This window comes from Limulus polyphemus, unplaced genomic scaffold (genome assembly GCF_000517525.1).
Source record: "Limulus polyphemus unplaced genomic scaffold, Limulus_polyphemus-2.1.2 Scaffold3335, whole genome shotgun sequence".
NCBI classification, from domain to species: Eukaryota; Metazoa; Arthropoda; class Merostomata; order Xiphosura; family Limulidae; genus Limulus; species Limulus polyphemus.
Genome location: NW_013668945.1, coordinates 54157 through 80158, shown reverse-complemented (window position 1 = coordinate 80158; position 26002 = coordinate 54157). Strand labels below are relative to the sequence as shown.

Sequence of the window (26002 nt, the reverse complement as noted above, 5' to 3'; positions counted from 1 at the left end):
CAGATTAACGACTGCCTCACCAAGAGCTTTGGCTTAACAGATTACAGCCAACTGTGAAGCATGGTGGTTTCAGCGTGATGGTTTGGGGAGCTGTTTGGGTTGGTGGGAGATTGAGCTTAGTGGAGTGCGTTGGAAACATAAAATTTGCGAAATATGTCGAAATATTGGAGGAAGGACTCTTGCCACTTTATTCCTCAGGTTTCATGGACAAGAACACAACGTTGTTCCAGGAAGATGGAGCACCATGTCACACTGCTAGAAACACCCAAAACTGGCAGGAAAAAAATGGCATCCAGAAGTTGCCCTGGCAAAGCCAATCTCCTGACATGAACCCCATCAAAAACCTCTGGGCCATACTTGACCGGCAAGTCAAGTAACAACCAAAAAAACCAACTTCAAAGAGCGATCTACTCCAAGTTTTGAAGCAAGAGTGGGCGAAAATCCCACAATTTAAAACTGACGAGAAGATTCTCACGATGCCCCAAAGGATCAACGAACTCCACGAAGCGAAAGGAAGATCTACTAGATATTACTTAAATTATAAATATATCAATTCATGTGAATATGACTGAAAAATTTCATTTTTTTTTTGAAAAGGTGGTCTATTTACTTGTGACCACGCTGTGTATATATACATATTACTTAAGAACAGTAAGGAACCATTTGGTCCATCTAGACTGTCCCATCCAATAAAGAAGCTTTGTTGCATACATGAATTTGTTTCTCGTATTTGAAGGAATTGTGGCATGATTTAAAATAGTAATATACAACATATCACATAGTAAAACTTTTGGAAAGTAATTTAAACTTCAGTTAAGAATGAATAAAGTTGAATAGTGTGCCATTTTTTAACCTTCCTTTTTTATACAGAAATGAAGAGATACTGTATGTTTCTGAAGGGGAACCCTTTAAAGGTGTGTATAAATAGTATCACAATAGTTGTGTATTTTTTCGAGGTTTTATGTCAACATTTTATGTATGATTTAAGATACTACAGTTTATTTATGATTTGAAATACTACAATTTATTTATGATTTAGTATACTACAGTTAATTTTACTGCTGTAATAACTTTATTGAGTTTGGATGAAAGCTTGTGCATTAGATGTGTATTTGTAGGCATGGTTGGTTGATCACATACTTAAATCGTTTCACAAAAATTTATGTTCATGTATTATTGCTATACATGTATTTAACCTTGTCCTATAAAGTTTTCAAAGACCAATCAATATCTGAAAAACATACAAATCAATTGATAGACATAATAAATTATATTTGAATAGTAGAATCTATTTAGTTTTAGTGATAAAGAAAATAAGGCAATGCTTGCATGATCTCTGACTTTAGTATATATAACTATTAGTTTTCTTATAAAATACTAAACCACTATTAAGGGTTGAAAACATTTAAGTGAAATTATTCTGGTATTTTAGATTACAGTTTTTACTCTATTTTTATTCCTTAATATTTTTTTATTTTTGGTATACTCTTTTTCATGCCAAATATTTTCAGTTATTCCTCAAAGTCAGTCAGAAACAGTACATACTAGTATAAAGCTGTATTTAGATAATTTAATGCAAATGTTTTTATTACTAAAATGTGCAGTAAATAAGTATGTATTATAAAGCTGTCTTTAGATAATGTAATGGAAATATTGGTATCAGTAAAATGTGCAGTAAATGAGTACATAATGTATAAAGCAATGTTTAGATAATGTAATGGAAATATTGGTATCAGTAAAATGTGCAGTAACTGAGTATGTATAAAGCTGTCTTTAGATAATGTAATGGAAATATTGGTATCAGTAAAATGTGCAGTAAATGAGTACATAATGTATAAAGCAATGTTTAGATAATGTAATATAAATGGTGTTGCCAGTAAACTTTGCAAGTAAACACACCTAAATTTTTGTGTCGAACAAGATCTCTTACCTCTTTTCACATAATAGTTTTCCTTGGTTTCTGCTGCCCTCTATATGCACAGTTTTTGCTCACCACTAGCTTGATGCTTCCACCTACCCTCACGTGTTTTCATACAATATAACTGTACTGTAGCATTTAAATGAGCTTGCGACAGCCCGCCACCAGTAGAAGTGAGACACAACCTTCTAACACAGCGGACTCCGTCTATAAACTAGAGTACTATGATATCTTCTGGATTTGGCATTCATGAGCACAGTCATGCAAAATTATTCATTTAGTACATTGCATTTTCTGTTCAGTTTAACTCTTTGCTACCTTTTTTTGACAACTTGAAGTTTGTTTTCATTTATTTTCCTGTGGAAAGATATTTTTTTCTTTTTCCACATGATGAATTCTCAGTTTCATGTAACAAATATGACTTCTGGTATGGATCCTGCTAAACTTACCACTACTGTGGTTTTGGGCTCCATGCTTTCGGCTGAGGAGGCCTTGGTGTGTTGGGAGTTGGAGTCTTAAATACGGCCTGTTACGTCTCACAACCTGTGGTTTGGTTTCCCATTTCCTGGGGAATCTGTTCCTGAGGATGAAGACTTGGACAGCCTTTTTTCACCTCCTGCTTTTATGGCTCCTTCTCAGTCTACCCCAACAGATCTCCCTTGTCCTTCCTCCTTCATTCTGGTCTGATTATTTAGTTTTACCTCCCCAGATATTCGTATCCATGTTGAACAGTTCCTTACCTAACTGTGTATGGGTACCAGCATGCCAAGACTACCATGTTTGGCAGACTTGCATGCTTTGGCTTACCACAGGTCGGAGTTTCTGTTTTTTGATTCTCAGACCTTTGAATCACTAATTCAAGCATGGGGATCTGATCCCTCTGCTACACTTTGTTTTTCCCCTGCCCAGTTCTTTTATTATTGTCTTACCCTAATGACTATCCTTAGTTATCTTTCATCTATCCACCTCCTTTCTAAAGCTATCCACCATTCCCATGAGGGGTCCTTGTCATATATGCGTTCCCTTCTTTTCTGTATGTTGATGTGTTTATCTTCATCAGCTTTGACCCTCCATATAAGGTTGCTTTGTTGTTGTGATCTCTTGGGCAAGGACACCCTTTTGTCACATGTTTGTTTGCCTGCATCTTATATGTGTGACCTTAGTGTGGCTTCTTTCTCACACCAGTCAGTTTATGGAGATGTCCCTGATTCTTTAGTATCTCTGGTGGAGGCAGAATACCAACATTTCTCTATATCCTTCCCAGTTTTCCCCTGTTCCTGCGTCCTGTCCTCCAGCATCATCTCTTCTACCTGTTCCATCATCCTGTGTTTCAGCTGTGAGTTGTCAGATCAACTATTGTCACCTTTTCAGACATCAGCATCATCAGTGTCTACCTCTTGGGTTCTGGCTCTGTGGGGGTTTGGTTGGCCAGACTTGCTCATCTGTGGTGAATTCTCATGGCAAATTCTTGGGTTCTGCAAGTGCTAGCAGACGGATTGTTCGTTCGTTTTTACACTCCTCCTTGGAAATCTCCAGTTGTCATATATTTCCCTCCTTTTCCTTATACATTTTCTTGCCAACATCTCTCAGAGCCAGTTTTGAATCTTATAGAGAAGGATGCTATTGAGTAAGTTTCTCCTTTCTCTGGGATTTTATTCCCACCTGTTTGTGGTCCCCAAGAAAACATAGGATTGTTATCATGTTATCGATCTCTCAAACATCAACTGCTTTCTGGACCTTCTGCATTTCACCATGGAGTTTTTTCTAAATCTCAGATGGTCATTCTATCACTGGTCTTTGCATCACAGTTTCTCACCTTTCAAACCTAATGTTCCACACTTTCCTATTTTTTTACTTGGCTCTTTGACAGTAGTTTATCCATTTCTACCATTAAGGGCTATAAAGTGGCATTGTCCAATACTTTTTGTTTTCATCACTTCCACTTTATTTTTTCTTCTCCTGTCCTTTCTCTTCTGTTTCATTCCTTTTGTTTTATTCATCCTCCCTGTCCAGTTGCCCTACCAGATTGGAATTTCAATGTTGCCCTTCGTGCCCTTCTTCTTCCTGCTTTGAACCTTCAGCCTCTTGCTCTATGTACCATCTCTCCCTCAAGACTTATTTCTTACTCTTCTTTCCATATGGATGCTGTTGGTCAGAGGTCTTTGCTACTGATATTTCCCAATTCTTTATCACCATTCATATGTTCTCCTTTATTCCAATTGTAATTGTTTCCCAATGCATGAAAGGGACAGCACATTCACACCTATTTCCCTTCCATATATTGTGGACTTATATTCTTAATCATCTTCTTTGTCCCATGCAAGCTCTTTGTTTTATGTCATCTGCTTCTTTTCATAGCTCCCATTCTCTTCCTTTTATCCCCTAGAACTCATCCTCTATCTAAGATCTCTCACCTGTGACCCTTACCATTTGGTTTCATTATCTTATTCATCATTGACTGAAAATTCTCATCACGTATTCCAAGTTTCTTCTCACCAGATCTGTCATCTCACCTTTCCCAAGCTGCTCACGTACGTCATCCGTTACAGAAAATCTTGCAGGCTGGCATATGGACTGTACTTCATATGTTTGTTGCACATTGCCTGTATCATGTGGCCGTCTCTTCCTCATTGGGCTTTCAATAACCACCCGTTGCCATTCTTCATAACCAATGTAGGCTCTGAATGTGTAAGTTCTCACTTTTTTGTCTCTTACCTTTCTACATCCCTGGATCCCACTATGTGGCAAGTGGTACTTATCCAGGTATATGTAACTGTACATTTGCACCATAAGACCTTATAGGTCTATAATGCTCACTGATGAGATGAGGTGTTTTACAAGACTGCTAGAGGGTTCCTTGCAATATATTGATTCATAAATAAAACCTATACCAGACCATACCAACTCATGGACTATCATGAGTAAAGCAGTGTCAGAATCTCTGCCCATCCCTCCAGTCATAGTTAAATAAATTGGGACTGCCCTGCTTTTCAAAATACAATTTTTGTGGTCACCCATTGCTCTGGCTTATGGTGTTGTGTTTCTCCAGACTTCCCCACCACACTGTTCCCATTCCACTCTTCCAGTGGAGTATGGGAGTCCTTGCCAGTAGGGTGGTGGTGTTCTATCAGTATAGATGATGAGTACTCTCTTCCCACCACAGACCATAAGACAAATTCCCCATGCCATGGGGTTTTGGACTGGATGAATCCACTCCATGAGTCCCCCCCCCCCAAGCTGGCTTTCCCCCATTGTGATGCTGGAGGTCAGTTCCTAGATGGCCTGGTGTTGGATTGGCGTAGGAGCGGCCGACATAAGTCCTTGCACGTGGTTGGTTGGGACCCTCCTCCTACTGCATATTGGAAAAAAAATTCCCAATGCCACCTGGTTTTGGATAGGAGTTGACCCACTGTGTTTGCACTCCCCTTTCCTACCATCGCCTGGATGTCAGGTCCCTGGATTGCCTGGTATTGGTTGTGTACCGGGTCTGCATAAGTGTCCTACATGGGTTGTTGGAATGGAAGTTGCTTCTCCCTTCTGCTTCCTGGGCTTGAGGTAAAGGTGGTTAGGACCTTCCTCCTACCATGGATCAGAAGACAAATACCTGATGCTTTGTGGTTTTGGACTGGAGTTGACCCATCAAATGTGGTCTGATGTGCCCTAGCCACTCTACACCATCTGGTGCATCCAATCACAGATTGCATGAACATCTTTTCCACCTTATTTAGCAACAAGAATCTTTATAATGGGAAAAGTTGGTACATATGGGCTGTAATCTCTCATGGGTGTGACCCTATACATTTAAATATCACACTCCATAGGTTTTCTTTAGGTGTCTTCCAAAGAGTGCTCATCTAGGTAACTTTTACACTGGTCCATCCACTGTTTCATTGTGGGATTCTAGCTATTATGCGAGTGGAGGGAAAGTATTGTAATGAAAGTTGACATCATACTACACTGAAAATATATTTCCAATAGATACTTACCTCTTCTTACACTTCCCATCCACCTTTCCCACTTCTGGTATGTCTTTTGCCTAATCTCGAAGTAATCATAGTACTCTAGAGTTTAGAAGGAGTCAGCTGCACTGGTAGGGTGTGTTGCACTCTTATTGGTGAAGGGTTGTTACATGCTGATTTGCATGCTACAGTGCAGTTATACTAAGTGTAAAGACATGAGGATAGGTGGGAGCATCAAAGCTGGAGGTGGATGAAAATTTTGCATATAGAGGTAAGTATCTGTCGCAAATACATTTTCAGTGTAGGAAAATGTAAACTTTCAGAACATTAACTGAATATTTATTATCCTCTTAGAAAAGCTAAAGGTTCTGTTTTTTTGTTGTTGTTTTTTTGTCCTATGTTACTGTTACTTCTGTTTGATGTAATCAGTGTCAGATTAATTTTATATCTTTGTAGTTCCATTTATTGAGAAGCCAATTTTAAGCTGTATGTATAAGCTATAGCTTTCTACACAAAGAGTTGCTACCATATGCTTGATTAATACTATTCTTATATATAAACTTCCTTATATGGTAAATGTTTATGTAAATAAGTGTTCTGTTTATATAACAGTTTTGTTTTTATTGAGATTGAATCTTATAACTAAACAACAATAAAAGAGTGAAATGACCTGTATATAACTTCCTGTGTAAATATTTTTGTTGCTCATTCTCATAAGTGCTTGCAAAGAGCCTTGGATATACTTACAAGATGATTATGATGTTGTGAATTGAGTTGAAATAAATTAAGCACTATATAAGGATATATCAATAGTAATTTTAGTTAACCAACCCAGTTAGCTCTCTCTTAAAAAGATGTTAAAAGTAGTGAAGTTATTTTATTCTGAATGTCTCAGGTTTTCTTTATTCATCTTGAGTATTTGAAGTAACAATGCAGTACGATTTCAGAAATGAGAAAAACAAAGTTGGGTGTTTTGTACAATAAAGATCACAAGTTTTTATATGATTTGTTCAAAAAAGATCATAAGATGTTATACGATTTGTTCAAAAAAGAATAAACAAATTGTTTCATAATATTATGTAAAGCTGTTCAAAGGACTATCTGTGCATATCTCTAGCATGTCTAAATTGAGAATTTTGAAGTTATCAAATTTTTGTGGTGATTAGTGTTATTTTTTGTATTTACAAATAGCTAACTAAGTAAGCTCTTCATTGTTTGAAACTTCTTAATGTTCATGGGCATCTTTTGCAATATGTTCTTTAGTCTTGTTGATGAAAGTAGCCATACAGGGACTACCTGTATTTGTATTTTACCCATGAATTCAAGGTTGTTAATAGCATCTTTTTATATGGAAAATACTTTTCATAACTATATACATTTGGACCTGGGACTGAGAGTAGCAATTTTTGTTTTAATGTATTACTATGGACCAGAACCCTATGGACTGCACCATGCTGTATCAGTCTTTATTTATACAATTTTGTAAAATCTTCATGCTTAAAACCTGGAATCAAATCCTCCTTAATCTTTAGTTAAAGACACTATTTCAACAATTGAGAAATCAGTAACAATTTTTCAGATTTTCTGCATTATTATTAAGTGAACACTTATTGTTGTTTTGTGCATTGTGAAAGCAAATACTAACTTCGTAGCACATTCAGCAAGTCTTTTTGTAAAACTACTCTAGAAACTTGTTAAGAATATCAGTAATAGACAACACATTTATTAGCAAGTTTGTTTTTGTAAAACTACTCTAGAAACTTGTTAAGAATATCAGCAATAGACAACACATTTATCAGCAAGTTTGTTTTTGTAAAACTACTCTTGAAACTTGTTAAGAATATCAGTAATAGACAACACATTTATTAGCAAGTTTGTTTTTGTAAAACTACTCTAGAAACTTGTTAAGAATATCAGCAATAGACAACACATTTATTAGCAAGTTTGTTTTTGTAAAACTACTCTAGAAACTTGTTAAGAATATCAGCAATAGACAACACCTTTATTAGCAAGTATTTTTGTAAAACTACTCTAGAAACTTGTTAAGAATATCAGTAATAGACAACACATTTATTAGCAAGTCTTTTTGTAAAACTACTCTAGAAACTTGTTAAGAATATCAGTAATAGACAACACATTTATTAGCAAGTTTGTTTTTCTAAACTACTCTAGAAACTTGTTAAGAATATCAGCAATAGACAACACATTTATTAGCAAGTTTGTTTTTCTAAACTACTCTAGAAACTTGTTAAGAATATCAGCAATAGACAACACATTTATTAGCAAGTTTGTTTTGGTAAAACTACTCTAGAAACTTGTTAAGAATATCAGTAATAGACAACACATTTATTAGCAAGTTTGTTTTTTGTAAAACCACTGAAAACTTATGAAGATGGTTGACAAAACGCAAAACATTTTATTTACAATGTTTGAATGTTTCGAAATACACTTATTCCATCTTCGGCAAAATCTGAAAATAGTGTTACAAAGTTATTTTATTAACTAAAACCATAATGTCATTAATCACTAGTTAACTTAGTTATTAATTAAAGAGGTAAATGGAAGTATAAAACAAAAAAGAAGATTATCGATATATTGTCCAACAGTTGAGTTTTAAGTGTGTAAACTAGAATAATTGTAGATGTAAAGAGGTTTGTAAATCATTAAGAGTAGAGCAGTCTTAAGCTATGAGTAAACTTTCTTTAATGTAAGTTCAAGGTCTGAAGAACCTGTAGTAATGACAGAGAAATCATTAAATGAAATATTGTGACCCATGGTTTCAACATATGAATGAATGGATGAGTTGCTGTGTTTAACTAGTTGATATTTGGTTCTGTTAGATACTCCTAAATGTTCACACTCTAGTTTTCAAGTGGCATTTTGTTTTGCCAATGTACATGACTTTTCCTGTTGCCACATGTGTAAGTGACCCTTTTTTTTTCTGTTGCCACACATATGCATGACCTTTCCTGTCGCCACACACGTATATGACCTTTTTTCCTGTCGCCACACACGTATATGACCTTTCCTGTCGCCACACATGTACATGACCTTCCTGTCGCCACACATATACATGAACGTCGAAGCTTAGGTTGTTGACGTTTATATTGAAATGGGTTTTAAATGTGGAGGCTAGGTCTGTATATTAGACTGAGCTGAATTTGAGGGTAGAAGTTTTTTATTAAAGAGGAGAGTTGTTTTCTAATTTGTAGGGATTGTGAACCCATAAAAGGAAGAGAGATAATGAGGGAAGTTTGGGGGACAGTATGCACATTGGCTAGTGGTTGGAATTTGTTGTTTAGGAAATTGCTTGTAATCTTCATTAGAAAATCAATTGGATAGCCATTATTTAACGTGTTGTGTAGAAGTTTAATTTGTTGTAGTACACAATACATTGTTAGCAAGTGTGTATTTGTAAAACCAACCATGGAAGCTTGTTAAGCATAACTAGTCAATGGGACATAATGTAATTTATTTATAACTTTGGCAGTACAGGCTTTTATTTGTAATCTTTAAGAATTCCTTATCAATCCATGTACATCGTTTTTAATGTACAGGATCATAATTTTATAGATTGTGTTTCATGTATGCCATTTTTAAAAAATCAAAGTTTAATTAATCTAAGTATAATTAAGGGTTAGGACTAGGTACATTTTTTGTAAAATAAACTTTTACTTCATGGAGTTAGAGGTCATCAATTATTATATTTTTAATGACTTATATGGCTGTGTTTTCTTAGCTTTTTCAGAATCATCTCCACAGTTTTCACTATTAAGGCAGTCTCCTGGTAGTCAGGACTGGGTGTTCTTGAATGTAGGAGGACAGTTGTTTGCAACAACTAGGTATATTTTAATATGTTTTTTGGTTTTCTTTAGATTTATTTTTGACTGAAAAAAAAAGTTTCTTTTTTATCAAATCCTATTACAGAATTACAAAAGAGAAACATATTTGCAAAATTAAATATTCTTATTGTTTTAAATTTTATATCAGAGTATTTTTCTTACACACACCCCACCATGTATTCACACTTCCTTGACACAGATAACAACAACATAAAATTAAAGAAGTTATTTTAATTAAGAAGTTATGTGGTGAAACACTGTGGTATTTCAAATTTGTAACTTTGCTTTTAATTCTAGTAATATGTTAATTTTTTATGAGGTAGGTATCATTGTTATATTTATTTGAAAGGGTTGTTCACTGTAAAATATAGCAGGATAATTACCAGTATTTGCTAATTATTAACTGATGGCCCCATTAATTGATTACATTCAATTATGTGATTAGTAAAATGTTACGCTAACCATTGTACTTACAAGCAGATTAAAAAAGTATTGCAGAGGGTATTGGCAGCTTAAACCCGATACACTCAAGTGAAGAGCCCCCAATCAACAAAGCTAAACAGATTTGAATTATGAAAAAAAATTGTGCAGAGCACAGATAGCCTAATTTGTAGCTTTCATGCTTATCTCACACTTATCGATGTAATTACTTTTATAGATAATCAATTATATCAATTGATTAAATAATCCAGCTTTAGTGTAAAATAGTAATTTAAGATAACTCCACTTACTTTTTTATTGATAGTTTAGTTCAATGTCCTTTACAGAGTGACAGTATAGTTACAGAGTTTTTATGATCATAGGAGATTTGAAGGTCAGTTCATTTCAAATGTTGAAGTTTTTATGATCACAGGAGATGCAAAGGTTAGTTCATTTCAAAAGTTGAAGTTTTTATGATCACAGGAGATTTGAAGGTTAGTTCATTTCAAAAGTTGAAAAGATGGAATAGCTGTACTTCTACCCTATTAGTTAGCCTTAAAAGTTTTCACTTCCAGTGCATATTGAGGCTGTAATTGTTAGTTTGGCAAGTAAATGAATGAAGAGTACTTTTAATTGAACTGGCATTTTTTTTATTCCTTTCTTTTAAAAGTAAGTTATTGAAACATATTTGTTTTATTGACTGTCCTTGCTTTTAAAGTGTTATCTTATTAAACTCAAATATACATTAATAAGTTTAGTGATCTTTAATTATGTGATGCTTACTAAATAATTACAAAATGTTTTAGCTTCTAAGACTGCTTTTTGTCTTATGTCCTTAACCAGGCCAATTTTGAACTTTGATTGGAGGATTAAATGTGAGACTTTGTTATTCAAGTGTAACTTGTGTTAATGTGCAAGTTTTCATTCTTTGTTTCTTAGCTTGGTGATATTTACTGATCCCCATATTTGTGAAGTTATACATAATGTTTACTATCATTCTGAATTTGCTATAAGTATCTTCAAAAATTTGGCAAGCTTTTAGTAAACAGAAGTCTTTGCACACAAAAAGGATTTTTTAATATAATATTGTTACTGAAGATTTCTCTGTGAATTTCTGAAGCCTTTTCTGAGTTGATTTTCATGCTAAGAATAAAAATACTTCATTTTACAGTTTTTGTATTTCATCTATATAACCTCTAGAGCCTCTAGAAATTTTAGACTTTTTATATATGTTGAGAAGTTTCAGATTTTCACATTTCAGTTCTGTTAAAAAATATACATACATAAAACAATAATTTGTAGTACTTACTGTATAATGAACTAATTCGTAGTACTTACTGTATAATGAACTAATTTGTAGTACTTACTGTATAATGAACTAATTTGTAGTACTTACTGTATAATGAACTAATTTGTAGTACTTACTGTATAATGAACTAATTTGTAGTACTTACTGTATAATGAACTGATTTGTAGTACTTACTGTATAATGAACTAATTTGTAGTACCTACTGTATAATGAACTAATTTGTAGTACCTACTGTATAATGAACTAATTTGTAGTACGTACTGTATAATGAACTAATTTGTAGTACGTACTGTATAATGAACTAATTTGTTGTACTTACTGTATAATGAACTAATTTGTTGTACTTACTGTATAATGAACTAATTTGTTGTACTTACTGTATAATGAACTAATTTGTTGTACTTACTGTATAATGAACTAATTTGCACTACTTACTGTATAATGAACTAATTTGTTGTACTTACTGTATAATGAACTAATTTGTTGTACTTGCTGTATAATGAACTAATTTGTAGTACCTACTGTATAATGAACTAATTTGTAGTACTTACTGTATAATGAACTAATTTGCAGTAAAATAAGTATTTTAGATATTCTTCCATAAGCCTCATTGAGTCTCATAAATTTGGGTGTCCAGAAAAAGAATTAATGTAGTTTTTCATATACACATTTGGGAACACAAAATATATAGGTCACTAAATAGGTCAATAACATTCTGTTAGATGTTCAAAGTTTCCCTGTGATTTTCAGGCTTGCATACCACTTTTGTTTAAACTTTTTTTTGTTTGAAATTCAAATCCTGGCCTAATTTAAAAATAATAATAACCTACTAGTAAAAAAAATTAATATTCCTACCTATTAATGGGAATGTTGGGATATTTTTTTGTTGGTTTGGGGACACAATTGAAAAATATATGTTGTGATTCTTGTCAATTTGAAGGAAAGAAAACACTGGCAATTCTAGAAGTGAGGAGAGTAATGTGTGTATATGTACGTGGGAAGTTCAAATTAGGCTTATTACGAACTTTATAATTTTTATGCTACTTTTTTGCATACCACCAATATTAGCTCTACATACCACTAGTGGTATATGTACCACAATTTAAAAATTCCTGATCTAAGGAGTGAATATTCTAGACAGAAAAATCAAAACCACAAGAGGAAAATGTTCTCTTTCTGTTGGAATAAACATATTCATTAGCCATGTAAGTAGTTGACTAGCACACAATCTCAAAAGTCACAGAGAAAGAAAGTGGAGGGGCTTCTCTGGTGGGTTAGACAAATTTATTAATATCTTGGCAAATCGGCAGGTATGAGGTTCAACTTTTAGCTGTTAATTGTTACAGTTTGTATTTCTAATTGGTTGGAAACTGCAGTAGTCTAATCGTTGATTCTAGTATATTCTGAGATAGAGAAATCTGAACTCTGACACGTCATGTGACTCAAAAATGAAAATGGAGTTGTTTTTTTCTTAATATTTCATTTTGAAACTATGAAGTTAAAGCCTAAATTTTATGCAAATTTGAAGTATACGTTACACTTTTATACCAAGTCTGATAATAAAGTTGTTAAATTTCATTTTGAAAGGGTCCAACATGCACAAAACAATCTGGGACCAGGTGCAAATGGTTAACCCTAGCACTATGGGTTTTCCTGTAGTCAAGGGTCAAAGGACATGTCATCATGTTTGTAGACTTACATTCAAACTTTTATTGAACTACTATTCTATGAATATATGTCAATGAGTTTGATATCAAATTAATGATTAGTATTGTACATTAGTTAAATTCTTAATTAAAAAATAAATATTAAAAAAAACGCATAAATATTGATTTTTGTGTGTCATGTGGTACGTTGAATACAGCTTTGTTTCAAATTCATATTTGTGATGTTGAATTAGAAACTGAAATTACTGATATTGACAAGCTAGAATATAAAATAAGAATATCCTATCTTTTCTATTTTTTGAGATATTATTATATTTAGTGAATCAACCAAGGTGACCCCACCCACCTCTTCCATTTTTGGAAATAATTGTTTACATACACATACTTCACTCTATAATGTGTATAACCAATCGAAAGCTCAGAAGTTCCCCCACATGGTTTTTTCAGCCTTTGCAAAATGTTTATGTGGGTAAACCTTCCTTTTCATGGTAAAATCAAAGCGGAGAAGTAAGAGATAATGGAGCTCAAAATTTCATATTTTTTTAGACCCAAATACATCTTACTTACTAAGCCTGATAAATTATAGTGGAATTCTGTGGTATTGATACAGTAATTTATGATTTTTTGTTATTTCAAAATGCATGTATGAAACCTGAAAAAAATGTTTTTGTTTTACATCCTCCACGTACAAAATTGAAATGTGACTGTATTTTACAAAATACTGGCCCATTAGAACAAAGCCAAAACAGGTCACTTTGTAAAGGCCAGTTTTATACTGTTGGATACAGTAATATGAGTCACGTGTGCTGCATCATTGCAACTTCTATAATGCTAGTCAGACATTGCTGAAAGGTCAATACAATAAAAATAATGAATATATATAAATGTATAATTTTGTGATATTTAGACGAAACATTTGTGTTTTGTGTTATAATTTGTAGTCATTCTAGAATGAAAGAAGTGTAATTTATATCTATTTCCTAGTTTTTTATGGTAGTTACAAGGTTGTCAAATCAACCAAGCCCATACAAACATATAATAGTGAAAATAACATAAAATATGAAAATTTTCTAAAAAGAATGTCTGATAATTATCTGGAGGTTATTTTGCCTGTGAAATTTGACAATTTTCTGATGCATAAAAGTATTTTTAATCTTAAAATCAAAATTACTTTGCATGTTGGATAGTCAACATTTGAAAAGAAAAAATGCATGAGCAAATCATTATTTAAAAAAAATTAAAACTTAATAAAAAAATATCTAATATTTTGTGTTTGAAAGCCTTTTAATGTTTACTGTTAATCTGCAAAATTCATGAGGATACACATACTGTAATAAAAGTTATAGTATGAAAACTGTAGTATAACAAGCAGAAAATATTTACAGTGAGAGAGTTAATAGGATAGGCACACTTTTCTAATATGTGAATATATTTTATTTCTTACTGTGCAGTGTTAATTTTTTCTGTTCCTCTATTTGATTATGCAGTGCTACATATTTACAGATTATAGTTCATGATCCCAGATCTTTGCTTTGGTTTATTCTTTTCCGAAGGATGCTAAATCTCACATTATTTCATTCTAATTATTTTAGACATTACTTTTTATGCACAACTTAATGTCTTAATACCATGAAATGCTTTAATACTATAATGATATTCTTTACGCATAATTTCTTTAAATGCTTTCTGACAATCTGCTATATATATTTATCATAATTGTTTATAATCTCTTGATTTTTTTTATGTATTTTGTGAAGATTATTCAGTCCCTTGGCTTTGGGTTTTGATAAATATTTTGTTATTAAGAGTAAGCAGTACAAACTAAAATACTTAAATTTACATTACATGGAATGTATGTTTTCATACAAAGGAAAAACTTTATATTTACAAGTCCATTGAACTACTAATATAGTTATATTTATTGTAAATGTCACTAAACATCATGTAGTGAATGTCTGCCACAGCATACTAACCTGGAAAAAATTATCTGGTTTTGGTAAAATGTGTTTGAAATGATCTTCTTTTGGCCAAATACCTTGTAACAATGGATGCTATTAGAAACCTAAAATAGCTCATCACAAAAAATAAAATATTATGGAAGTGTAGCGTATATGGTTCTGGATGTACTTTCTGTCGTAAACAATGGCAAAAAATCATGTTACTGTAATATGCTTCAATATTGTGCTTAAACATGACATCAGGTATAGGAAAATCAACATGAACTGGTTTGGAATAGTTCCCTTTGGAGTATGGTATCAATACTTTTAAGGAAGTTTGTGCATATGAAACCATTAGTTTGTGACATGTTTCTATTTGTTGCTTAACAATGACTTGCTCTTCTGAAGTTTTGTAGGTGCAACTACAAGATGTAATTTTTTTTGTTAGTATGAAAATTAGCATTAGATGTTGATTCTTTATATTCAGGTTATAACTTATTATTCTGATTATTTTCACTCTAACATAGACATTTATTGTTTGATCTTGTTTACAGTAGCTTTTGATTGGATTTACAATTTAGCAACTACTGATTTATGCTGCCTCAAGAAATTGGTTTTTAATGTGTGTAGTCTGTGAATTGATATTTATAATTTTTTTTTGCAGAAGTACATTAGTCACCAAAGAACCAACTTCCATGTTGGCCAGAATGTTTTCTGCACCAGATGGATCTTTCATGTCACCAAGTGCAGTTGACTTCCAAGGGGCATTTCTGATTGACCGAAGTCCTGTGTACTTTGAACCCCTTTTGAATTATTTGAGGCATGGTCAGCTGATCTTGGACAAAAATGTCAATCCTGCAGGTAATATCTAATTTTCATTATGTTTGATTAAAATTTCTAGATTTTTAATCTCTTTCTATTAAAGCTTTAAGGTAAAGGATATTATAGAAAATTTTATGATCCAGTATTGATATTTACTGTTTTAAATTTATCATGAAATACATACACCTCAATATTTTCTATAGTATCAAAGGAGAATCAATGTAATTGTTTTATAAATTATCTTAAATAATTTACTTTGAGCAATTTTATATTCCTTACTGAGAATTTTCTCAATTAGTATTAACTTCTGATTAGAGCAAGGTACAATCTTGGAGCAAAACTAAATATCAACCTGGTAATGAGCATAGCTAATTAAATATATTTGTCTTACATTCTTACTTATAAAGATTAGAATGAATTGTTTCATCAGTTAGGTACCCTTGCAGTTAACAATATTTTTGGTTATAAATCCAATATCTCGTGAGGTTTTGCCAGCTTAAGATATTTAGATTAGTCCCAAATACATGTATTTAGCTAAGAATGAAAAATAATCTCTATAATAAATATATAAAAAATTTTAGAATTAAATATACTAAATATTCTGACCAAAAATTAGCTCAAGTAAGTGTAAACAAATTTATAACAACTTGTACCAGCTATTCTGCAATTAATCAAAAATTTTTTAGCAAATGAAACATGAAGATTCTTTCTCAATGATGTTTCAACTTTGTGTCTTGCAACATTCATAAACACTAAAGCAACCATAAGTGACAAACTAGTTTTGTGGTGCAAACTGGAACTTACTGACAGTTGTTAAAAATTGTTTGAGCTTATTTCTACATATTAGAAAGGTGAAATCAGAAGAATTATTGACATAGATATGCCAGTTACAGATTTGCTAATTACCAATCAATTGATCAGACTACATAATCATTTACTGATAATTGGTGTCAATTGCTAATAGAATTAACAGTGCCAACATGCAAGAACTTAAGTGTTGAATATTTGTACTTCTGCCTCTCCCAAGAAAATATAATTATTATTTATGTGGTGAATTGATTGAGAAAGTAGAACTGTAGATGGTGTAATTTTATGCTTTAATATCACATTTTTATTATTCAAGTATTGCATGATGTCTTGAATTTTTAAAAGAATTCTCAAATGCAAAGTACTATTCAAATTGTTTCAACAGTCAACATTAAAGTTTCCTCTCCAACTGATCCTGTTGTTGGAGAATTGTAGTCTTTAATGTTAGAAAAACACATAGGTTCAAGAAGTCTTGATAGAAATGAATAAAAACCATATAACCCGAGCACTTTCGAAAGGTGGACCTTTCTTCTTCAGAGACAAATTGGGAATGTATTCTATAATATATTAGTGCTACTTTGATTCATTAGGCCAGTAAGTAATTTAAAAGGAGGGGGGGGGGCTTTCTTTTTATTTATGTGATCCATAACTTGTGTGCTTTATTATATTAACCTACTACTATTGCATGAATTTCACTTTATTGGTAAATTTTTAGTTTGGCAAATGAAAATTAGTTCAGTTTCTTATTTTAATTAATCAACATTATAGCTGATTAACTGTTACAGCTGATAGGTAGATTTCTGGTTCAGTACACACGTATCAGATTTCTTAATTTAAGTAGATTCTGATTTTATTTCAACAATTGTTTTTCTCAAAAATATTTTAAATTGATATTTTCTAATTTTTAACATTTATTTAGTGTAATTCACAAAGAAAAATGCTTTTATTTTTTTATTTCTATGCAGCACTAATTATTATTGCTTGTAAACAATACACTTATCAATTTTGTAGAATTTTCTACTCATTACAAAGTACAGGTTCATATTTACTCAGAAACTATCATCTCTTAGAATTAGACTTATTCATGCTTTGTTTTTCATCTGACTTTCAATGGTTTTATTTGTACAACTCTATATGGCCAGCCTTTTATTATGTCACAGCCAATGAGTTGGACAGTGGCTAATAACTCTTAGTTTTGAAAGCAGTTAGAACCAATGGCTAAAAATGATTGGATTGTAAGATCTGGTCTGTCTGCATCAGCGTAAAGTAAATGAAGTGGTGTAAGCAGTAGTTTACAGTTGTCTGAGAAAGTTCCCATTGGGGTGAACAAAGGATTGTAATACAAAGTTAACAGTACTTATGAACAAGTCACAAACCTGGAAATGTTTTTCATAGTTCCTTTTGATTTTCTGTTTGTTCTTGATAACATTGTTTTATTACATTACTTCTGTTTGAAATCTACTGAAATATTATTCTATGAGAAGACATTAGATATGGATATTTTGGGTTAGTGAGTATAGTAAGCTAGGAATTCTGCCATAAAGATATGCAAGTGTCACAAAACTTTTTTTATTGTATATACTAGTAAATATACTATTACTTAACACATGCAAGTACCAGAACTGTAGTTATTGAAAACAAACAATAATTATTAGAGAAAAATTGAGCTTGACCAAAAATATAGTTGGAAAAATATCACTGTCATCAGTCCAAGAACAGGTTTTTTCACTGATCAATGCTTTTACTTTTCATCAGTGTTTTGTGCTATTTTTGCAGCTACATAACTGCTTCAGTAGGTAAAAAATAAATAACAAATATAAATTACATCAAACAAGTTTGAACTCATTGGATATACAAAATGGAACTTACTGATCAGTAATGATAAACTCCAGCTTAATTTCTTTCATATTTTCCAGTGGTTACTTTCATTGTATGTCAGAGGTTGTAAATGAAAAGACAATAAATTAGTATGCTCTTACCAGAAAAAAGATGACCACAAAACTTCTAGTTTTATTGAAAAAAATACCACTATTGGATAGGCTTAAAAATTTTAGGTAAAAAATATATAAAAAAAACAAATTCTAAGATGAAAAGCCATATTATTCATTGTTTTTTGTTTTTTTTAATAGGTTTCACAACAAAGTTTCCAGAAATCCACAACCTAAACAATTATACAAATACTAAACCCAATTATATGCCAAATTTTATTAACCATTTTAAGTGTGACAACAAAGAATGAGTTATCAGTGAAACCCTACTAGCCTGGAAAAAGTTAAGCTGATTATCAGGTAGTTGCTAATTAATCAGCAGACTGATAGTTTTTTAATATACAAGTTATTTGCCCCTTATTAGAGGCAGAAAAACTGACTGACTGAACAACATCCCTCAGTAATATCATTATGAGAAGTTCTCAGAATACTCAAGAGCAATCTCCTTCAGTATAAAAATTTTTTGGAAATATAAAAGGGTTTTTTTTTTACTGTTACATCACTTAAAGAAAACAGCAAAGAAAGCTTTATAGAAAACTTTGTGTACCGGATATATGATCTCTTAAGTTATTGTATCATTAGGTAATTTATGTTTTTTTATTTTGTTTACTGTAGCTTAGGTTTGGCTTCTGAAAGTATGGCTATGGTATTTTGAAAATGTACTATGTACTTCTCTGTCTTTTAGTTTCCACAATGGTATTGCTGTATCGCCACACCTTTAATAGCAAGCTAGATGATGCTTATTCTCTTGGTGCTGTCAGTGTGTTGTTTGTAGTTAAACTTATTTCATGCAAGTATTAGATAGATGCACTTAATAACAGTAGGATTGAACAAGAAATTTGAGAATAATCTGAATTTAAAACATTGACTGATTTTTAAGCAATCAGAAATAAACAGATTTGACATGTAATGCTAAGTGTAAAACAGTCTTTATAACACAAAGCAAAAACTACTGTGTACTTGTGTAGATGAGTGGAAAACCACCTCTACTGAATAAGTGAATCAATCGGGAGCTTTCCTTTTTTCATAAGACAGATGTTTGTCAAACTGCACAATTTGGAAACCAGCTGAACTGAGCAAGAGTATATGCTTTGATCATACAAGAAAGCTCATATTCTTTCTCTTGCAAGGATATCACCATTTGATTAGTTTTTCTCTCATAGCATTTATTGTTTATAACATACAGATGTGATTCATTTGACCCACAAAGAATGTTGCAATCATTGGCCCTTTCAACATGAATGTACTGCACCATCCCCTAGATGAGAGTAGGTATTATATGGTATAGAGAATAGAGCACAAATGCAACTTGAACATAACTTCAGTGGTTTTCTGGACCATGTTTTTGTACTAAAACTGCATAGGAACTGACTAAACCAAAAGGTTTAAAAATTCCTTTATTAATACAAGCAGGAACAAAAAATATGATATGCCTGCTTATCACATCAGTTGATAAACTGTATGTACAAATGTCCTTTGTCCAGTGAATACATCTACTGAACCAGTGTGTTGTATTTTTAAGTTATTTTGTAAATAAGTACTGTTTTCTGTTCATTATGAAACTTTGCCATCCAGTGTCTTTTTTTGATTCAGTTAAACCCTGCATCACATTTTTTGCTGAACTACTTGTAAAAATGGTCACTACACTTAATTGTGGGAAGTCAGAATACACATGGGTAGTTTTTCATATACTTTCTGTTGCAAAACCCAGATGAGAGGAATTGCCAAATAATTTAATTTTAGTTTAATTACTGCTAGTGCACTTTTTTATGGTGTTAATGCAGAAATAATGAAACCACATTTTGGCAATACCTGCTTACTTTTGTTGAAATCTCAATATTTTTTGGCAAAGAAATAACACTTAAAATCAAATTTATTAGTGATATTGGAATAGTAACATAATGTATATATTTTTTAATATGATAGTTGTTGCTCAATTACTTGTACATACACTACTTGAAATTCTTTTTTTTTAAATCTAAGGTCCATCTACAAAGGTTAAATAAGTTATATTAAGATGATTTTGGAGCTTCATCACATTACTAACATCAATGTTGCTATATCTAATCATGCTCTGTCTGATGACTGTACTTCTTGACAATAGCCCTGCTGCATAGTTTTCAATGCAGAAGGCTCCATGATAAAGCTGTAATGTCAAACACACTGATACTTCACTGGCTTTCCATAATCCACCTAGTGTATGAGGACGGGGTTTTCCAGCACTCATTTCAGCAGCCTGAACATACAGAAATCCATAGATTCTTTGTCTGTTAATTTGACTGGTACATCTTTACGTGGAATAGCTCAAATACCCATTTCATTCTTTATCCTCTTCCAGTATGCAACAGCTGAGCAGATATGGAAATAACTTGTGTCTCTTTTACAGGCAGGAATCCTTCTTGATTGTGTTTGTACTCTTGCCTAGGTCACATGAAAGGCTTTTGCTACTGACCTTTTGTGTTTGTTACAGAACACCACACTTTGCTTACCATGGCTGGGATACCATTTGTTACAGGTATCTTTCTAGATGGTTGTGGTTTCTTAAATTGATTTTATTCCTTTGTTTTTCAATGCCATTAAGTATAATGAATATCCCTGTCTTGTACATTATAAATCTGAGTGTCTTAATATTTTATGTCAGAAAGTACTGTTACATACCCTTCCCAAAAAGCAATTAATTTTCAATTGCATCACACTACCTGTAAAACACCAAATAATGTCAAAGTTTACTTCTGACATATTATGTTTCACCATTTTATATTGGCCTGTGGTTGTCACACGATTTGCTTGTTTGCATATTCAAAAATGTTTTAACAGACTCAACCCTCTTGATATTTCTTCCTCATTATAGTGTTGTCACAAATCACTGTTACATGTACCAGTTTTTTCCTACTATTACATCCTGATGTGCTGCCAAGAAGCAATGTTGAAATTTTAACAGTAACTTCTGAAGACAGTGAGCTATCATTGTGTATATTTTTCACAGTAACGTTATATCTTAATTATATTCTACACTTTTTTTTTTGTTTAAAGATATAATGCAAAGAGATGTCTGATTTTTTTCAGTGTATTGAAAAAATGAAATGTCTTTTCAACAGTTAGTTGTTAAATATGCTAATATATTTTCTTTTGTTCTTTATATAATCAGGTGTTTTAGAAGAAGCAAAGTTTTTTGGTATAGAATCTGTCACCTTAACCTTAGAAACCATAATTCAGGTAATGTATATAGTTATTCATGTATGTTTAATTCACTTTGTAATTAGAGGTCTTTCTCATGGGCATATATTAATAATCAACTGTTGTTATTAAACATGCCAAAAATTGGGCTTAATTTACTGTTCATATCATAATTTCAAAAATCATTAAGAACATTTATATACTCTTGCATGAAAAATGCATCACATTCAAATGGAGACAACATTTCAGATTCTGTACTGAGCCCTTAAGAAGGCCTCAATATAGAAACCAAAATAGTGTCCCTTTGTTTATTCAACAAGCAGTTGCAATCCATTAAAGTTCTAAAGCCTGTTATGTCTACTCTGCCAAAAGTTCAACAAAACAACAATTTGCTCAAACACAACAATATCCAAATAAAGTAAAAAGATGTAAAATTTATGGTTAATTTAAAATAAGAAGAAAAGTAAAATTATTGTTTTAGTTTTTAGTTGATGCATTCTTTAAAACAACTAAATAAATACAGGGATATACAACAAGAATCTTGTGTAACGCAAGCCCTGTGATCAGTCACCTTAAACTACAAAAATGTACACAAATTGTTGGAATAGCAGTAACTTTTACTGCTAACATCTGTATCCAAAACATGATGTTTCAAGTATTTGTAAATCCAGAAATAAGTTAAGAAGTGTACAACGAAAAGGTTTCACTTATTTTATTTACATGAGAAAACTTTTATACTTCTACAGTCTTTATCAGGATTTTGTAAAGTTTGACTAAAAGAATTAGCATTTCTATTTTATATTAAATTTATTGAGAACTTAGTATATAAATTTTGGATATTAATCACATCATTTGAAAGACTGTTATCTCCTCAGTCTTATAATTTCTGTGTTTTTGAATCAGCTGCAATATTGGTAGTTTCCCTGTTTTACCTGTTGTTACTGTATCATCATAAAGTAAAACTATCATGAGTGTATGTGAAATTTTCTGGTTATAAAAAATATTAAATTATGAACTACATTTCAAGCAGCATTTAATTGTGATATGTCCTATCAGGCTTAAAGTGAAATGGTGTAAATAAACCATAGAAAAAATACTTTGGCAATTTCAGTCTTACAAAAATTTAAAAAATCAACATCTTTATACGTGTTATTGTTTCATACAATAATTTTGATCTTGCAGTAAATTATGCAAATGTTGCTGGTTCTAACAGTAAATTATGCAGATGTTGCTGGTTCTAGCAGTAAATTATGCAGATGTTGCTGGTTCTAACAGTAAATTATGCAGCTGTTGCTGGTTCTAGCAGTAAATTATGCAGATGTTGCTGGTTCTAACAGTAAATTATGCAGATGTTGCTGGTTCTAGCAGTAAATTATGCAGATGTTGCTGGTTCTAACAGTAAATTGTGCAAATGTTGCTGGTTCTAACAGTAAATTATGCAGATGTTGCTGGTTCTAACTGTAAATTATGCAGATGTTGCTGGTTCTAACAGTAAATTATGCAAATGTTGCTGGTTCTAACAGTAAATTATGCAAATGTTGCTGGTTCTAATAGCAAATTATGCAGATGTTGCTGGTTCTAACAGTAAATTATGCAGATGTTGCTGGTTCTAACAGTAAATTATGCAAATGTTGCTGGTTCTAACAGTAAATTATGCAAATGTTGCTGGTTCTAACAGTAAATTATGCAAATGTTGCTGGTTCTAACAGTAAATTATGCAGATGTTGCTGGTTCTAACAGTAAGTTATGCAGATGTTGCTGGTTCTAGCAGTAAATTATGCAGGTGTTGCTGGTTCTAGCAGTAAGTTATGCAGATGTTGCTGGTTCTACAACACCTGCAGAAAAATTCATTAGTATTGCTTAAAGACTAAGCTCAGTAGACTATGTTAATTGCAGTATGATAACATTTAAAACTCATGATAGCAGTAATATATTTCTTTTCCTTGTAAATTTTTTTTCGTGTGTCATATCTTTATTAAATTCAGTGGTTTATTGTTTTGTGTGTTTCATATTAGCCTTGAACTCATAGTTGTTTACATATTCATTTTTATTTTTGGCAGATTAAAACCGAAGTTTTTCATGATGATGGAGAACCCACTTGAAGTATATATATATGTGTATATAGTAGAAACAGCCGATATGGGTATTAAAAACCTTTCTTTAAAACACAAAACAAGTAACAATGTTTCAACATGTAACTTGTTTTGTGTTTTTAATACCCATATCAGCTGTCTCTACTATATATCATTAAGTTTGTGTTGGCAATATTGCAGTGCTCAAGGTTTATTCCTTGCAACCCTTTGCACACTCCACTTTGGGGTCATGGGTGCACTATAAGATTAATGATTAAAATCAATTATTCAGTTACACAAGTTTAATCCAAGACTTAGCAGTAAGTGTTGTTGCCTAGCTATCTTTTCTGTAGGCTATCAGTACAAAATTAGGAAAGTCTATGCACAATAGCCCATGTCTAGCTTTACAAAAAAAATGTAAATATGCTACTACTACTACTGCTGCTGTAAGTTTTAAATTAATCTTTTGTACGTATGATCTGTAAAAGTTACTCTTGTTTATTAGGAAGAACAAGGACTAACTGACCACAGTGCACTCTCTAGACGAGACGTTATCACATCTTTAGTTTCAACTTCCCATGTCTCAGAATTAAGATTTCAGGTAAGGATAAACATCCATTTAGATTTATGTATTTCTGTATCATAACTACATATCCTAATGATTCTTTGTTGTTGGGTCATGTTTTTGTAGAAAATAGCATATTTTACAAAAATTTATAGTTTAATTAATCCTTTGATTTCAGCTTTTAAGTAAGGCTAAGAGAATACACAATTTTTGCATGTTTTGAGATTGAAGATTGTTTTAAATCAGGTGAAATACCTAAGTGTGTGCCAAAGCTTTTGGAAGAACATGCTATATATTTGTTGTATCCTTATTTGCTTGTATGAAGTACTAAAGATAATATCTGAAACACAAAGTTTAGTACCATTACAGTAGTTTGGATCACTTAATTTCCCATTCTGTATTTTTTTAGTGTTGTAGAGTCTTACTTGGCATTTTTTAAATTCTGAACAGATTACCTCTTTCAGCATGGGCTCTGTCCCTAGGACTGACCTTGTAACCATTTTTTGCTTCTTATAGTTTTCATGCTATAATTTTTTAATTAGTAAGCAAATGTTAACAAACTTTGTCAGATTATCAGTAAACATTACAATGCTTTCATACGCAAAATATCAAATTTTTTAAATTAAGTCTTGAGGTTTGTAAAGCAATGTTTTCTCGTGTCTTTTTATTTTTGCATGTAGCCTATCGATCATGCAAAGTAATTTTCATTTTAAGATTAAAAATACTTTTATGCATCAGAAAAATTTCAAATTTCACTTACTAATTTTTTGCAACGTCCAGATAGTTATCAAATGTTTCTTACGAAAAAATTTGACATTTTATCTGTTATTTTCAGTAACAAATCTCTGTACAGGTTCGATAGATTTGACCGATCTCATAACCACCATAAAAACTTTGGAAATAAATATAAATTATGCCTCTTTCATTCTAGAATAAACACAAATTATAACACAAAAACATAAATATTTAGACTAAATAACTGAAATCTCATAACATTTTACATTTATATATACTTATTATTTTTATTACATTGACCTCTCAGCCATGCATGGCTAACAATACAGAAGTTACAATGATGTGGGTCAAGTGCACTCATGTTACCATATCAAATAACATAAAACTGACCTTTGGTCTGTACAAAGTAACTTATCTGTGTTTTAGTAGACTAGTATTTTGTAAAATTCAGTCACATTTCAATTATTATACATTATATATGTATATAGATTATTGCTGTTTTGAAATAAGTTCTTAAAATTATTTTTCTTAAAACATAGAACAGTAAATAAAGAAGTAATGCAAACAATTATCTCTTCTAGTCACAACCTTTGTACTCAGTAGCTGCTTGACATAGGTTGCTAAGCCTTTTAAAATTTTGCATGTGGAGGATATGAAACAATTTATAGGATTTATATATATAGTTGAATAACCAAAAAATCAAATTACTATATCAGTACCATAGAATTCCTCTATAATTTATCAAGCTTAGTAACTAAGTTGTATTTCAGTTTAAAGAAATATG

The 26002-nt window shown here is 31.9% G+C and overlaps 1 protein-coding gene across 1 annotated transcript in view; it reads left to right on the top strand.

Moving 5' to 3' along the window:
* Window positions 1–26002, top strand: part of LOC106469170 (BTB/POZ domain-containing protein KCTD9-like) — an 80965-nt gene that overhangs the window by 11357 nt on the left and 43606 nt on the right. The window contains exons 3-7 of the mRNA XM_013929634.2: window positions 871–914; window positions 9617–9719; window positions 15717–15913; window positions 21818–21885; window positions 24424–24519. Coding sequence (XP_013785088.1) covers window positions 871–914; window positions 9617–9719; window positions 15717–15913; window positions 21818–21885; window positions 24424–24519 — 508 coding nt within the window. The remainder of the gene's footprint in view (window positions 1–870; window positions 915–9616; window positions 9720–15716; window positions 15914–21817; window positions 21886–24423; window positions 24520–26002) is intronic.